Here is a 17081-nt window from a genome sequence, read left to right as displayed (position 1 = left end):
CTTTTGAAAACATTTTATTCACCGAATAGTTTGTATTTTAGTATATATAGATAATGTAGACTACAGTCTAACTTTATCACAAAATTATGATGATGACTACACTTCACTACATTAGTTTAATCATTTAAAATACAGTAAGCTAAGCTAACAACAACAACAATAATAATAGTAGTAATGTAGTGCTTGAAAAAATATACTAGTAAAACATAATTAACACTATTGTGACATGCACTCTGATCTGTGCAGTAGGCATCCGTTGTGAAAACTGAGCCACAGGAGAGCTAACATGCTGTATTATGTAAAGACAATAGACAACCTCTGACTTTCTCCTCCAGCTCTGACAGAAAGTAGGTCAGTTTCCTCTTCTCAGCCAATCAGAAAAGAGGGGCGCAAGAGGGGGCGGGGCCACATTGAGCAAAGTCCAGGAAGAATTTTTCAGGCGGTGGAGTAAATACACATCGCTATTCTACATCGCTACATAAACCGAACAGTGTGTCGTCTGAACGTCCAGTATTGCTGAGCTGTCGAGATGGCTGACCACAGAGATAAAACTACCGATCAAATGAAGCTATGGAAGGAGAACAGAAGCTCTCAGGTCTGTAGATACCGTGCATTTGATCAAGTTTTTTTTTTTTTTTTGCTGGGCAGCGCTGCATGACTTAGGATAAATGGGTGAGAGGTCGTTTAAGGGTAACAAGCTAACGTTAACGGCTAAACCCGAAAGCTAGCATATCGGGCGAGCGAACGTTCAACACTGAAACCTGCCTCTGCAGACATGCATAACATAAAATATTTCCAAGTAGTTTAACATATTACCGTCAACTGAATATTTAGGGACCGTTTATAATCGTTGTTATTGCAAAGGAGTCATGAGCAAACCTGCCAACAGCGCTTTGCTGCACGCTACAGGCTAAACTGGCCCATATCTCGAATAGATAAAGTAGTATAAAGTGGCGTTAACCACCAACCGTTTCTCAGACACCTTTTTCAGGCACGAAATGAACACGCTAACAGCTTTAATGGGCTTCAGGAGGGCAATTCAAGTGTAAAGATATGAAGTAGGTCATTGTCCAGGGGCTTGTTTGGGGTTGAACTTCACTCCTGTGAGTTATATAACCGCAGCACTTCAGAGCAAATAGCTACTATCCCGTAAGTGAACTCTATATTGCAGGCCAAACACTGCAAATTTGTTCTGGATTTTGTACTTGTCTCAGTATTTTTTGTTTATTTATGCTGTTGGAGCAGCAGTGCATGTTTCTGGGGCAGTCTGAATGTTTTTAATACTCAGGCTGGACACAGTACACCTTTTGGAAATTATTCGGAGCTGTGAAAATAATCAAAAGGGAGCAAGTAAATTTTGGCAGTTCGTGTAATATCATGAAGCACATTAAATTTGTGGACCCCTTTTTAATTAATATAGCACTTCTGGTGCAACACTGCAAGCATCAGTTGCAGAAATGTGCATGCAGCCTCTTGCTTGCATACCCTAATTTTTTTTTATAAACCAGACAACTTATCGATTAATCAACAATGAGAATAATCATTAGTCGCAGACTCAGACAGTCATTTTTCTGAAGCCAATCAAAGAATAATTGACAGATTTATCAGAAATAAAATAATTGTTTGTAGCAGTCTTACCACAAATTGTTTTGACACATGCAGACACAAAGTGCTCCGTGTTGGCCTGCCATCAGTATTTTGCCTAAGTGTTTTGTTGTTTAACATTGATTCTGTTTGCAACAGAGGCCAGACACGCTGACCACAGGGGCGGGCCATCCTGTTGGAGACAAACTGAACCTGCAGACTGCCGGACCGAGGGGGCCTCTGCTGGTCCAAGATGTGGTTTTCACAGACGAGATGGCCCACTTTGACCGGGAACGAATCCCAGAGAGAGTGGTGCATGCCAAAGGGGCAGGTGAGCTGTGGGTAATCAGTCAAGACAAAGCACAACACCCTCTCAGGTTTGGAATAGGGTTTTTATGCAATCAAAGAGGGGACCCAAAACTTCATAAATATCATTGTTTTTTTCCGTAAACTATACAAAGATTTTTCTTGGTTTAGTTCGTTCATTACCATGATCAGTGCTGAGTTTGAGTTGAGATTATTTGGCCTCAGAGCATAATGGTCTGATTTATTTTGAATCATTTTCTCCAGTATAGAATAGTGTTCAGACCAGTTGTTGGTATTGGAAAGACCTGCAACATGCAGTATGTGCGCACTTAGTTACGAAATGACTGGACACTGGTGCAAAGTCAGCAGAGCTAACTGACAAAAAAGTAGAGAAATAGCAAATGAAGGTCATTCTTTTTTATGGATAAGCTCCAGTTAAATTCTAGTCTGGGCAGGCTTTTGAGATCAGGGTCAAAGACTTTGGGCAGATATTGAGCAAATTATGTTTGTTGACCTTGTCTGGGGGAAGCTGCATTCTTTCCGGTGCATGGTGATATAACAGAGCAGCGGACTACAAATATTTGAACCAGACGTGTTTAAGCTGATATAAATGTGTGGACCAAATAGAGACATGCCTTCTAACTTTTCCTTTATGATGCAGGAGCATTTGGCTACTTTGAGGTGACTCACGACATCTCTCGCTACTCCAAGGCCAAGGTGTTTGAGCATGTCGGCAAAACTACACCCATCGCTGTCCGTTTCTCCACCGTAGGTAAGAACAAACATGTCATGTGTTTACATTTGCTCCATCTTTATTGAATAGATGTAAGCTTAATACCTTGGACCTCAGGTGTGCAGCACAATGAAAAAACATGTTTAAATAGAGAATACATGTGATAATTGAAAAAAACAAAACAAAAATACAAACTAAGGTGTCATGAAATTTGATATTCAGCCGTATTTGTTATTAATAGTTCTCAAAGAAGGACACCATTAGTTTAAGTATAGGCTACTTTTATGGTCATTGGTTGTTTGAAGCCGTCACCACAGCAGTCATCTCTCTTCAGGAAGTGGGTTGTGCTCTGAGTATTTCAGTTTGACACAGTCATTCGCTCAGGTCTTTAATTACTTTTAGGGCCTGAGCAGTTTCCAGGTATGAATGTGATCAGCGTGCTCCTGAAAAAGAGAGCATTGCTCTCAGCGACACTCCCCTGAATAAATAAAGGCTAGGAAATAAAAAAAGACGAGTACAAAGAATACAAAATACAATACAAAATACAAAAAATTTCATGTTTTTTATCAACTGACCTCTCTGTAGTGTTTGCTTTAGTGATTTAGTGATTGTGATGGATGAGCCTCTAAATCTACTTCAAAGCTGCAAGTAACAATTATTTTCATTATCGATTAATCTACTGATTATTTTCTTGATAAACTGTCTGATCTGTAACAGATCAGAAAACTGTAAAAATGTTCGCAAGGTGACGTCTTGTTTTATCTGAGCTCCGGTCTGCAACCCAAAAGTATTCAGTTTAATATAGGACAAAGAAAAGTGGCAGATTGAGTCTCACACTTGAGAAGCAGGTCATCAAATTTAAAGCATTTGTGCTTGAAAGATGACTTGAATGATCATCACAATAGTTGCCAGTTATTTTTCTGTGGATCGGCTAATCAGCTAATTAATTGTTGTATTAAAAGTAATGGCTCTATCAATCTTATTTTACTAATATATGACTGAAATGTTACCTCGTATTTTCATTGTATTTCAGCTGGGGAATCAGGGTCAGCCGACACAGTGCGAGACCCCCGAGGCTTTGCAGTCAAGTTTTACACTGAGGAGGGCAACTGGGACCTGACAGGCAACAACACCCCTATTTTCTTCATCAGGGATGCCCTGCTGGTGAGTGGGTGTACTGTAGGCGGTGTGTGAGCCAAAAATGACTTTGCATTACTTTAGTGGAGAATACCAGTTTCAAATTATTTCTCAAACATGCAAATAGATAGGGGAAAAGTTTGTAGCATTAGTTTCATCAGTCATAAGCCATTAAAAATCAACATCCAAAAAGAAACACACATGGAAGCCTAACCTGTACGTCATACTGCAGCACAGTACACATTTAATAACAACCATTTGTGAACATGAATCAAATGAAAAGTGAATCACACTGACCTGCCCCCTTTACCCCGTGCAGTTCCCATCCTTCATCCACTCTCAGAAGCGCAATCCCCAAACCCACATGAAAGACCCCGACATGGTGTGGGACTTCTGGAGCCTGAGGCCCGAGAGTCTGCATCAGGTAGCTGCTGCCGAGCCTGAGGCTGATGTTGAAGACAGATTCTAGCCAAGTGTACAGACGAGTGTTTCAGAAAGGAAAATGGCTCAGTCGATGGCACTATTTTTACTTAACATTACAGAATCTTCTCGGATAATGTAGTGTTGCATTTGACAGATGTCTCATATTATTTATACTTGCAGTAATCATTTGGTTTACATCAGCAGTAGAAAGCACAGAAAGCTTTGCAGGACTCGTCATTATCTTGTGTCTTCTATCCTGTCCCGCACAGGTGTCTTTCTTGTTCAGTGATCGAGGTTTGCCTGATGGCTTCCGTCACATGAACGGCTACGGCTCTCACACCTTCAAGCTGGTCAATGCTGATGGCGAGCGTTTCTACTGCAAGTTCCACTACAAGGTCTGTCTGAGCTCACGTTTAGCCCTTATTTAACTTTATACATCCACTCCTGGGAGTTTGGCATTACTTGGTTATGTCATATGTCATGTCCAACATGGATGTTTTTTAGACTGATCAAGGAATAAAGAATCTGCCAGTAGAGGAGGCAGACCGCCTGGCTTCCACCAACCCAGATTATGCTATTGGAGACTTGTTCAATGCCATTGCCAATGGCAACTTCCCATCCTGGACCTTCTACATCCAGGTCATGACTTTTGAGCAGGCTGAGATGTTCCAGTTCAACCCCTTCGACCTTACCAAGGTACCACGTCCCTACACAGAGGTTGTAAAAATGTGCGTGATTAGTCGACGGGGTGGTAGAAGTTGCTTTAAATGCAATGCAATGTTTATTTAGCTTTTTAGACATTGGCGTAGCAGCTAACAACATTAGCTTTAGCATAGCTCGCTCCAGAGCACTAAAAGCAGCATATTTTCTCAGACAATGCTTAACCTTAAAGGTTTCATAGTGCTCAATTTTGACTGTTTTCTGTGTGTTTTTTTACTTTCGCTAAGAAAAAAAATAGCTTCAGATGCAGTCACATTATAACCAGTTGTAGGATACTTACAATATTGGTTATATCTGCAATAACCTGTTGAAATTATAGGTGTGAATGTAGGTTGATTGTTATAATTTAATTGCATATTTTATGAGTTTATAGAGAAGCTGTTTATTGATGAATTGCACATCTCTGGGGCAGCTGTAAGATTTGTATTAGGATTATGTGATCTTGGCAGCCTCATTTTTGTAACACTTTGTGTGATAATCACTTTTTGTAAGTCATGATTTAACCCTCCAGTGTATATCTCATTCAGGTTTGGTCACATAAAGAATACCCTCTGATCCCCGTGGGCAAAATGGTACTCAACAGGAACCCAGTCAACTACTTTGCGGAGGTGGAGCAGCTGGCCTTTGACCCCAGCAACATGCCACCGGGCATCGAGGCGAGCCCCGACAAGATGCTGCAGGTGACACCACTGCAGATTTTCTCTTGACGTGTTTTTCTGTCAGATTAAATAAATAACTAAGAGCTTAATCTGCTGCCGTTATTATACCTGAATGTGCATTCATACCATAAATAACATAAATAATGACATTTTTCATTTGTTGTTGAAACATTTACCCTTTTTATTTTTCTACATATCCAGTCAGTATCCAATCACAAACTACTGAAAATCCACTTGGTGTGAAGTCCCTCTCTGGCCTGACAGTACAGGGACTTACAGTTTCACGGTGTTCTTCCTTGTCTTTCTCTAGGGTCGTCTGTTCTCCTACCCAGACACACATCGACACCGACTGGGAGCCAACTACCTGCAGATCCCCGTCAACTGCCCCTTCAGGGCCCGTGTGAACAACTACCAGCGTGATGGTCCGATGTGCATGTTTGACAACCAAGGTAAGTCATAGTCCAGCCTGCATGTCTGTTTCTGTGTTTCTTTGTGCCCACAATGCAACAATCAATATTCTTAACTGTTCAATCAGGAAGTGAGGTTAGTGTGGCTAAATGACTAACCTGTAGAATATGTTGATTTTAGTTTATACAAATTTATATGGCTGTGCGATATGACCTTATATATCATGTGACGATAATCTGAAACAATAGATGTTTATTGTTTATGTTTTTGTGTCGTAAGTCAGGCTCTTTATGAAATATTTTTGGCCATTTGGATGAAAGTTTGCATTTTTCCACACAGCACAGATGCAGGCAGGAAATTTGCATCATAAACAATGATATTTTTTCAGGCCATTATCTACTAACTTTGATCACAAACTGACAAGACAAGAGGCACCCCGCCACCAAAATCTCTAGTGGTTTACCACCTTGGCTACCCAGCATCCTGGCAAATACTGAAGAATTACTTTTGAATGATCAGTGTGGTTAAAACAGTTGAGGTGATGACAGAACATATAAGTAAGGAAAGTAATTTTGCTTCTTAGAACACCAAGACTAGTCATTCTAATCCCAAGTAAGCATATTTAATTCATTCATTTATATGTTGTTCCTTGGCTGCACATCAAAAACCAGTCAATGATCCTAACACTGAATTGTGTTGGTATGAGCAGTAGGGATGTTTTATTTGAAACAAACTACTCAGCTCAGTATTGACCTTTCAAAGTTAATTTAACAGGACCACCTCAAGCAAGGTCTGTTTTTTTTTGCAAGGTTTGGAATATGATATGTGTTCTTTAGTCTACCTCATCATTTCAAAGCAAATTGGTCAGTGTTTATAATATAAGCTTTATTAAAAAAATCTTAAGAATGACAGCAGGAAAACTGCTAATATTCTACTGGTCTTGGTCTTAGATTTGTGTGCAACTATCCTTTAATCCTTCCATGCGGATGCAATACCAAGTATTAACCAACAGATGTCGCCATTTGCACTGTATCAAATGCTTGACAAATGACACAACAAACCATTTTCAGCACAGCAGCTTTTTATTGGTTCAGTGCGTCAGAAGGCCTCCATCATTGCTAATAAGCAGCTATATGAGAATGTTTTTTTTCTTAATTTGCCCAGCTCATCCAAACTCTGTTGAATATATGAATGCTAACCACAGTCATCTGCACCATAACAAACTATTTAACATATTATACAGCATGTAGAAGACATACAGGTTGGAGATTAAGTTCACGGTTTGCCTGAATGTGTGTGTGCTGCAGGGACGGTGATTCATGTGGGAGTAGGCGTGGGATTGGACGGAAGTGTGTGTGTGTGTGTAAAGGTGTGCACTCACTGGTGACACAGATGAGAGAGTCAGGGTTGGGTAGTAGCCGTAAATTTGTTGACCACGCTACTCATTCGTCATTCACAGCATTTACAGCAAGCCATATTTAAAGCCATAGTGACTGACGGCATCATGTTGTCATTGTACTCACTGATTAGATTTACTCACTTTGAGTTTCTTCAGTATTTGCAGAATTCAAGCCAACAGCATTTCCTTTTTCTTCCTAACCTACTCACCAGTGTTTGGTCTGTCTGGCCTCTAGGTGGCGCTCCAAACTACTATCCAAACAGCTTCAGTGCTCCAGAGACCCAGCCTCAGTTTATGGAGTCCAAGTTCAAGGTGTCCCCAGATGTGGCACGTTACAACAGCGCAGATGATGACAATGTCACGCAGGTAAAGATAGTGAAGCCATTTGTGCCCACGAAAGCTAGAAAAGTGTGTTTTTGATTCGAGTATTACAAATATTCATTCACACACTTCTCAGCTGAACTTTGATGTGCCAGAATATTAAGGTAACTAGGACAGAAATGCAAGTAATCCGGCTTCCCTATAAGTCAAAGCTTATACAGCTCACCAAATTGTTCACAAGGCATTGTCCTTTTGCAGACAGCACACAGTGTTTTTAAATATGGGGACAGTCCTGATCAACTAAAATCTTGGGGACTGTGAAGCTAAAAAATAATATAATAAATAGAAAATATAAGTCTTGTATTGTGAGAAGGGTCGGCCTCTGACTTTTTTGGTGCAATCATGAGTTTATTTTGTCATGGATTCATTATTCCGTGAAAACATGTATGTACCTTTCTGTTTTCAGTCAATGTCGAAAATGTTGGTTTGCTCATGTCTCACTTGTGTGATGTATTCTGTGAAACAGCTCCATGAAACCCACCATACACTTCCTGCCCAGCACCAAGCTGCAGACAGACAAAGTTAGTAACTAGCAGGCAAACATAGTGGATCATTTAACAGCTAAAGCACCTGAGACGAAAATCAGTTAGTGACTGAGAAAGTCAGTTACTTTGTTATATTTAAGAAGACAGTAATGCATCATCCACATGTCTGCCTGATGGGGGCAGTAAGTCAGATTTCTTTTGTTACTTAGTGTGTACAGATACTGTTCCTTTTTAAACTGCAGTTTCTGTATGAAATACGCTTAACCGTATCTCATTTTGACTTGATCCACTGTGACCAGGTCGTCATCTTTTATCTGTGCGTTTTATTGCAGGTTCGTGCCTTCTACATGCAGGTGCTTAATGAGGAGGAACGCCAGAGACTTTGCCAAAACATGGCAGGGGCCCTGAAGGGAGCCCAGCTCTTCATCCAAAAACGCATGGTGAGTCCACATCACCTTATAGCGTCCACACAGTCTGACTCACCTGATTGTTTGAACAATGTCAAGAGTTTTCTTAAAATGGGATTCAGACTGTTTATATCATTTGACATTAAATTTTACATGTTAACTGAACAAAATATATATATATATATATTTGAAAAAGAATGATAGATAATTATTGGGTTGGTGACCTGAATACATTGCATTCAGAGTATAAAGCTACACGAGTAAACCAAAGGATGTAGCCTTATGCCTGTACTCAGGAAATGTGGTCATGTGGGTGTAATGCATTTTAAATGTTTTTATGTCCCACAATTCACACTCAATGCAGTTTGAGTGCTGACAAACACTAAAACCTTTAAAAGGATAAACTTGAATGATTGAATGAAAGAAAAGCGTGAGCAAGTATACAGACTTAAAAATGAAAGACACAAAAACAAAATAACAGCTTGTTAGAGCTTATTAGATGGGCAGCAGAAAATAATATAGCGGTATGTGGTGAATAGTAACTGAGTGACTCTTCTCTTATCTTTGAGCCCACTCTTACAACACTTAGCTTTGTTTGTTTTGGTTTTTTAATGCAGAGAACCTAAGAAAGGGGTCATCAGCTACATATGTGCAAGGGCCAACTTCTTTCTAATCAGACTCTGTGGATACTGGACATAAAATGAATAAGTAAATACATTTCAGCACAATTAGCCTATTATTTTGTACCATTTTCACTTTTTTTTTCAAAAGAAATGCTATTTCTATGAGCCTCTATCAGTGTGAACAGGCTTCTAAAACACATGGAAAATCCACAATGACAACAAGAAAATGCTCTCAGAACTTCATCAAGGAGGCAGTCAGCGCTCAATACAAAACCCACAGTTAAGTTACGAATGAATGAGTCCAAATCACAACAAAAACTCCTTTGAGGATCCCAAACAAAAATACTCATTTTGACTATTGAGTCCTGTAGCAGGAGGGAGTGACCAGCCTGAGAGCCGGGTGGTTTGATGGGGGGTCCATACATAGAGAGGATGGAGTTGGAGGATAATCCATTTCTGTAGAACAGGTGAATCTTGAATTCTGGACTTTTTGGCTCATTGCAAGCTAATCTGTGATCATTCTCAGTATAGACTGGGATTCTTCCACTGATGAGTGACTTCAGAAGAGCACCTTTTCTAAATTCATTAATTTGGTTGGCCAGATGTTGCTGGATAAAAATTAATTTAGAAAGTTTGCACATGGCAATCACTGAAAGAGGTCTGTTTATCTTGTGCAAGCATGTTGTCATAGTATTTGAGAGATAAACCACTTCATCGTTTATATTTAAGCAGTAAGATGTGGAATTTTTTTGTTGTGGAGTACCAAATCTGTAACTTTAGTTTTGTTCCTATTGAGTCAAAGAAAGTATTGGGTCACACGTTTATTAAGATGGTCAGTGTCCTGAATCAGTTTTTCAACAGGATGGAAGTGATATGTTATGTTTGAGTAGTGTCTACATATACAAAATTTTATTTTGATAAATATAACGTTGTAGAATATCATAGAAATTAAATATAGCAGGACCGAGAATTGATCCCTGTGTAAATGTTCTAATGCAAATGTAAAAAAAAAGATTCACAGTAACCAAATTCTTCAAATCTAGACCAAATTTAGAGGGTTAGTATGTTTTGTTTTGGTCCGCCAAAACAATCTCTGGTGGATCTCTGTATGATACAATGATCCACCAGAGATTTTCAAACTAATACAACATTTAAAGAAGCTATTATCTTCCATTCAGGCATTTAGTTTTATTTTCTTCGATGCCTAGCTCACCCACACTAACCATCAACAGGCTACAACAACACAAACCCCTGTGACTCTGGGTGGAGTGGAGGAAGCTCTCTGCTGAGAGTTTCTCATTTTGTGGTCAGATTATAGGCTTCACTTTGCATAGAAAAATAAACCACGTGTTAGAAACTGCGTCAGCCTCTGGGAAACTCTGAAAATGTCTGTTGCTAAAATCTGATTGGTGCACAGAGGGCACTGTGCTTTCCGAAAAGAGCCCAGTAAACCAGCGAGAAGACCACATATCACAACACCACAAATCTCTTAATAGAAATAATGAAAATGGCTCCAGCTGTTGGGGATACTTCTGGTAAGAGCCTTTAAGTCTCATCGTCTGGTTCTTCATGCAGGTGGAGAACTTGATGGCTGTCCACCCAGACTATGGAAAGAGCGTCCAGACCCTTCTCAACAAGTACAATGAGGAGGCCAAGAAGGTAAACACAGTCCCAGTCCAGTCTAATAGTGGTAGTCAGTGTAGGGAGTAGGGAGTCAGTGTGGTCAGTCCATCCATCTGTCCAGTCGTGGTCTACAGAGAATCAGTCTGAATGACTTTGGTGATTACCTGACATTTTCTCTAGCACCGGTAAGACCCCCCAGCTGGGGATTAATAAAGTTGATCTTGTCTCTTAAATCAGTGGATGGATTGCCATGGAATTTGGCACTATTTTTTCCTGACTTTTCATCTTCATCCATTTCTTTAAATATCGATGCAAACTTTGGATCCAAAGAAGGTGAAAATACAGGTTTCATCAGTGTTTCAACACTTTACATTAAGGTGAACATACTCACTATTAACTAGTTGCGTATGCTTGCATTATAGTAGCATATTAGCTCTTTATTAAAGCACTAATAATGCATTATTCTATTCTAAAAACCTAGTCCTTAATAACTCTAACCCCCAGAATAAGACATTAATAAGTGCTTTATAATGGCAAATAAAGAGCCAATATGCTATTAATGTGCATCAGAGACATTAGATAGAGACACACACAGATATAGCATAAGATACAGAACAAGATTTAGCCTCTTGGTGAGAATATGTGTGATGAAATGCAGGAATGTAAACGTTTTTGACCATTTCTGTACATTTAAATAGCTAATACCGTCCTCTCTCTGTCCCTTCCACTTTGTCTTTCTCAGAACACAAATGTGCGTGTTTACAGCCGTCCAGGAGCCTCAGCCATGGCAGCGTCCTCCAAGATGTGATGCCTCTAATTCCCACCGGGGGCAGCCCCCCCCCTTTTATCCGAGAGCAAATGCACTTGTTATCAACTGCTACTACCAGGAAAAAGATTGAACTTAACTTTCCAATTACGAGACTGAAATACTAACCGTGTAGTGTCTGGGTTGGGGTTAGTTCATTTTCAATTCAGGTGATCCAAACAGTTGATTTTCTTTAAAATCCTCAAAGGTCGCTATGTTCAGAAGGCTCTTGATCTCTGATAAAACCTTGTTGAGTAGATTTGTCTTGACTGAACAGCTGTTTTGAAAAAAAATCACAGGGATTTGTTTGTTTTTTACAAATGAAAACGTAGACCATCATGGTGTGTAATGCTGACTGGTGACACATGCCAAATTTTAGTGCTTGACTTTTACCACATAAAGCCTTGAAAGTAATTTTATTTTATTTGCATTGCAATTTGAATACAATTCCTTAACCCCCAACTGCTGTGAAGTACTAAGATGAGTGATGATTGTTTCCCATAATTCCTCAGGTTGTGTGTACTACTATGCCGCGATCGTCCAAGTCTTTTCTAAAGATAAAGTTTAAAGGAACCAAATCCAGCTGTTCAAAATGTCTCCTGTCAACATTCAAATTTGTCAAAAAGAAAAATGTATGTCATGTCTGACATGTACTGCAGGAAAATCTTAAATCTGGGTTCAAGTGGGTAAAATATCTCGATTTGTTCTGCAGTGTTTTTGTTTTCACTATGAGCGGCGATCAACTTTTGTAAGTTTAACTCGTGTGACCACTTAAAATTTGAAAGCACCACAGACAATAATTATGAAAAACAGCATATTTCATGTTAAATGAGCAGGAGTTGTGCCTTTTTTGTGTACTAAAACTACAAAGTACAGGTTACGATGAGTTGCTCGGTTTCATGTTGTAGTTTTCATCTGTCCATACTTGTGTATGTGTGTTAGTAACATGAGTAACTTGATGGATGGAGATGGTGGTAAATACACAGTGAGTAATAAGTTCTGATTTGAATTCAAAAGCTTTTTTCAACAGCACACAAATTTCCCCCATTGTGGTTTCGTCAGGGTTGAAGGGCATATTACAAAAACTGACTAGGTTTGGAGAGAGCTATTTCAGACTCAAGAGGTCAAGTTTAAAAGGTATCTTCGTCACTTTCATCCTGGGAAGAGACCCCAAAGATCCTCAAGAGGATGCAAATGTATCACCGTCCAGTATGAATTGTCCATGCCACCTGTCATTGTTGTGTATTTGTAACCTCTCGAATTGTTCTTGATCTGAATGTACCTGATTTTTTTTTTCATTAATGTTGAAGTTGCGATGTGTATTTAGTGCCTGTATTAATTAATTTGTAATCAATGCTTCGCAGCAGCTGTCTTTTGTCTTCATTTCCTCTTTTGAAGTCTGTTTGCATCTTCATCAGTCTTTTGACACGGTTTGTGATGTGAAATCGAAATCAGATGTTTCAGTTTGATCAGATGTAATCTGACATGAGCGGCTTTCTTTCTAAGACTACTGATTTCAGCTCTCTAAGTTTTAGATTCTTCGATGACGTAGTCACCCGTAGAAAAACCAGACTAAGCCGAGTTCCCAAATCCATACTACAGACTAATTCTATACATTACCAGCACTTGATAGTGTACTGGTTTAAGTGGTTGGTAGAGTTTAATGAGATTTTTGTATACTATTTTTAAAATAATGTGAAATTACAGTATATCTGATGTTGGGTGAGTTATTTATTTATTTATTGGAAAGTTTTTTTGTGGGGGATCTGACTGACCAGGTAAATGATTACCTGTCTGGTAACCATTTTTACTTTTAGAAACTGTTTACGTTTACTTTTAGAAACAGCCGAGGAAAATTTAAAGGATATTTTAATGTCCAAACTGCACTTTAATTTTGAATTCAATCTGCAAGCTATTCAGGACAAAAGCTTGTTCGCGCTGGTGTGGTCACACAAGTGTAGTCAGCTAGCTTTTACCTCATTTGCTTTCAGTGAAAAAAAAAATGTAGGTCTGAGCTAACCCCCAATAACTTCTAAAGGAAACCAACACTTAAATTCTAGCACACACCTGCTCCCCGAACTGCAGCTGAGCCGACGGCGATGAATCCTGTAGGTCACCCGGCAGAGGCCGTTCCATTGCAGGGCAGGTCTGACGGGCTCCCTGGACAGCCTGGAGCAGCCACAGTGGTTCAGTACACCGCCGTGGACATCACCTCTGAGCCCCCCAAGGACCACATCGCCTGGTCCCAGTGCTGCTTTTCCTACTCAAACCCCTGCTGCCTGGGACTGGCGGCTCTCATCTTCTCTGTCAAGGTGAGTTTGTATATGTGACACGATTATGTGAATTACATGTGCTGTATGAACCAAAGATAGATGAGATAGGAGGCTGAAACCATCAAATCAAATCATTTAAAGGTGTCAAAAACTTTTCTGAACATTCTTGAAGATGGTGAATCAGACGGCTCTGCAAACAAAACTAGATGTGGGGGTGGATAAAGGAGGGAAAGAGCAGCATGGAAATACAGAAGAATTTCACTAACAGACCATGACGATAAAATACAGATTGAATGGATGGATGGCTATGGATGAAAGAGGATATATTAGGATACTGTGGGAGAAAGGTGGGATGAAGGGTTTTTGGGTTTTCAGTTAAGCCCCTGTTGGTGGGACAAGGGAGATGGAAACGTGGGGGTTTGAGGGGTGAGAAGAAAGTCAAAGAGGAATAAATGAATCAGCTGGGCTTAAATACTTTTGTGCAGAAATGGGATGTGGTCGAGACATGGTGTTTGTCCCTGAACCCAGTTATAAAACTTGATGCCTCAAAGTTTATGCTGGAGATTATGGGATGTGCTCTTGTCTTTTTAGTCCAGAAATCGGAGGGTGGCTGGAGACCTGGAGGGGGCCCGACACTACGGCTCCATTTCCCGCTGCCTCAACATCTTGTCTTCTGTCCTGACCGTCATTATGGTTCTTATTTTCATTATTATAATGACCAGCTAACCCAGCCGAAGCTACTATTAAACATAAATTCAAGTAGTGTTGTCATGCTTCTGTGGCTTGGTGATGCTTTTGTTTCTCTGGTTTATGCTCACGGCACAATTTGGCAACTTTTTAAAAAAATCTTTTTACTTACATCCTCAAGCAGATGCTTATTTCTCTTTGTGATGCAAAAATCTTACATTTAACTCATCCATGTTTCCTGAACTGCAGTCGAGATTGAATGCCAGACTTTGTCATTCAGTTCAGGCTTTCTGTCTGCGAGGCCTGTGTCTCAGTGACTTTCGTTTGTCAATAAATGTAAGTTTCAATTTTGTGTTTCATAACTCTGAATTGTGCTTGTGAGATTAAAAAAAAGGAATACACACAGGCTCTTGCGTTACCACATCCTGTGTATGATTATGAGAACAACTGTTTTATTGTGACGTGAAGCTTGATCAAATGGCAGCACAGCAGGTGTGCTCTTGGCTGAGCTTCTTGCTAAGACGGCTGTACTACTACTACTATTTTATCTCACTAGCTTCTGTTTTGTAAATCACTGGGAAACTTCTGGCCCTGACTTTCTAGTTCTAGTTCAGGCATCAGCTTCGGGTCCAGTTTCCACACGATTTCATCTGTGTTTCAGGCCCTGCGATGCATCTCACTCTACACCATTAGCCCTAAAAAACAAAAGGAGGCCTACTTTCTACATGCCTTTTTAAAACACATCAGAAGTGACTTCCAATCTGGCTTCTTATCTTTTGCAAATTCATTTTTAAATACGTCCGATGGGGAAATTGTATTTTTTGAAGAAAGCAAAAAGTCTTGTACTGCATTCCAGCACAACTGTGCTGTGTTTGCTTTTACCTCATTGGCCTTTGGTGGAAAAAACAGATCTTTGCATACGCCCAAAAAAAACTTCAAAAGGAAACTGACACTTACAGTGACACTTGAGCTCTTGCGCACCTTCCTGCAGACCGCACTTCAAACTCCAACCTGCAGTTGAGCTGACAGCGATGAATCCTGAAGGTCACCCGGCTGAGGCTGTTCCATTGCAGGGCAGGTATGATGGGCTCCCTGGACAGCCTGGAGCAGCCACAATGGTTCAGTACACCACTGTGAATATCAACTCTGAGCCCCCCAGGGACCACATCCTCTGGTCCCTGTGCTGCTTTGTCTACGCAAACCCCTGCTGCCTCGGACTGGCGGCTGTCATCTTCTCTATCAAGGTGAGTTTATATGCTGCACTTCTGAATTGCTGAATTACATCATTCATGTAAAAATCTTTTATTATCGTCTATTATAACATTGAAAAAAAAAACACAGCACAATCTCACAATCTCAAATATCAGCTCTTGAAAAGGTCACATAGGGTTACTGGAAAAAAACGAAGGCTTTAACGGCTTTTTTGCAGACAAGTAAGACACAGCCCTCACTGAGAGCATGACAAGAATCATTTAGGGGACAGCTAGGGGGGCGAGCAATATTCTTAAATATGATTTTAAAAATTATCAGCCTTAAAAAATGACTAACTAAAAACAGTAAAACACAAAAAGATATGAAAAGGGGAAAAAAAACTAATAATACAACATTCTTGAAGATCAAGAATCAGAGACTGAACAATGATTTAAAAAACTATATGGGAAAATTGAAACTGGATGGAAATTGAGAAAAAAAATCACATGGAAATACTGCAAATGAGAATCTGAAGAATTTGCAGGAGATTATGAGATTTGGTTTATACTCACCTTGACAGTTGAAGTTCCCTTAAGGTCGAACATAATCTCTTCTAAAAAATCAGTATGCTTTGGTCCTCCCAGGCCAGAGACCGGAAGGTGGTTGGAGATCTGGATGGTGCCCGACACTACGCCTCCACCGCCCGCTGCCTCAACATCTTGTCCACAGTCCTGGTTTCCATCACGATCCTCATTTGTCTTATTGTGATCATCGTCGTGGTTGTACAGGCACAAAATGCATACAGATCACACGGATACCCTCCCAGATGGTATAACTGAAATAGTGTTGTCCGCAGCTGTGGCTTGGTGATATTTGCATTTCTCTGCTTTATGCTCATGGCGCAATTTGTACCCTTTTATGCCTTTTTGCTTAAATCCTCAAGCAAAAAAGATCTGCATTGTTATCTTTATCACAAACATCTTAAATGGAATTAATCAGTGTTTCCTCAGTTGCTGTTTGCATGTGTGTTAAAACGTCAGACTTTGTTTTCAAATTGAGATTTCCTGTCTGTGAGGCCTGTGTCTCAGCAAATGTTTCGCAACAACAGTTTCATTCATCAATAAAAAAAAAAAAACAACAGGAAACTATTTTTACTGTTTCGTAACTCTCTGAATGTGCTGGTGAGATTTGAAGGATAAAAAAAGAGATTGCGGTTGTAATCACAGGGGCATTATTG

At 39.9% G+C, this 17081-nt stretch overlaps 3 protein-coding genes across 3 annotated transcripts; all 3 read left to right on the top strand.

Moving 5' to 3' along the window:
• Window positions 1-424: 424 nt before the first annotated feature.
• cat (catalase) lies at window positions 425-13056 on the top strand. Its single transcript, XM_041938470.1, has 13 exons — window positions 425-595; window positions 1744-1915; window positions 2552-2662; window positions 3657-3787; window positions 4080-4184; window positions 4453-4578; window positions 4688-4879; window positions 5431-5583; window positions 5873-6011; window positions 7605-7735; window positions 8568-8675; window positions 10841-10924; window positions 11631-13056. The coding sequence occupies exons 1-13, from the start codon at window positions 530-532 to the stop codon at window positions 11694-11696; spliced, it is 1584 nt and encodes a 527-aa protein (XP_041794404.1). The 5' UTR covers window positions 425-529; the 3' UTR covers window positions 11697-13056.
• A 736-nt stretch (window positions 13057-13792) lies between these two features.
• On the top strand, window positions 13793-14945 carry LOC121607777 (dispanin subfamily A member 2b-like). The gene is made up of 2 exons (XM_041938725.1): window positions 13793-14005; window positions 14558-14945. Exons 1-2 carry the CDS (start codon window positions 13793-13795, stop codon window positions 14690-14692), a joined length of 348 nt encoding a protein of 115 aa, XP_041794659.1. The 3' UTR covers window positions 14693-14945.
• Window positions 14946-15595: 650 nt separating this feature from the next.
• Window positions 15596-16965, top strand: LOC121607776 (dispanin subfamily A member 2b-like). Its single transcript, XM_041938724.1, has 2 exons — window positions 15596-15897; window positions 16489-16965. The coding sequence occupies exons 1-2, from the start codon at window positions 15685-15687 to the stop codon at window positions 16681-16683; spliced, it is 408 nt and encodes a 135-aa protein (XP_041794658.1). The 5' UTR covers window positions 15596-15684; the 3' UTR covers window positions 16684-16965.
• The last annotated feature ends 116 nt before the right edge of the window (window positions 16966-17081 follow it).

The sequence above is a fragment of the Chelmon rostratus genome, chromosome 6, assembly GCF_017976325.1.
Source record: "Chelmon rostratus isolate fCheRos1 chromosome 6, fCheRos1.pri, whole genome shotgun sequence".
Classification (NCBI taxonomy): domain Eukaryota; kingdom Metazoa; phylum Chordata; class Actinopteri; order Chaetodontiformes; family Chaetodontidae; genus Chelmon; species Chelmon rostratus.
This window is presented reverse-complemented; position numbering and strand designations above follow the sequence as displayed.

Bases quoted from the DNA above. Each gene is read 5' to 3' on its own strand.
- LOC121607776 (XM_041938724.1), top strand. From the start codon at position 15,685: ATGAATCCTGAAGGTCACCCGGCTGAGGCTGTTCCATTGCAGGGCAGG. The intron at 15,898-16,488 runs GTGAGTTTATAT...TGGTCCTCCCAG, and splicing joins CTGTCATCTTCTCTATCAAG to GCCAGAGACCGGAAGGTGGT.
- cat (XM_041938470.1), top strand. From the start codon at position 530: ATGGCTGACCACAGAGATAAAACTACCGATCAAATGAAGCTATGGAAG. The intron at 3,788-4,079 runs GTGAGTGGGTGT...TACCCCGTGCAG, and splicing joins TCATCAGGGATGCCCTGCTG to TTCCCATCCTTCATCCACTC. The intron at 7,736-8,567 runs GTAAAGATAGTG...GTTTTATTGCAG, and splicing joins ATGATGACAATGTCACGCAG to GTTCGTGCCTTCTACATGCA.
- LOC121607777 (XM_041938725.1), top strand. From the start codon at position 13,793: ATGAATCCTGTAGGTCACCCGGCAGAGGCCGTTCCATTGCAGGGCAGG. The intron at 14,006-14,557 runs GTGAGTTTGTAT...TTGTCTTTTTAG, and splicing joins CTCTCATCTTCTCTGTCAAG to TCCAGAAATCGGAGGGTGGC.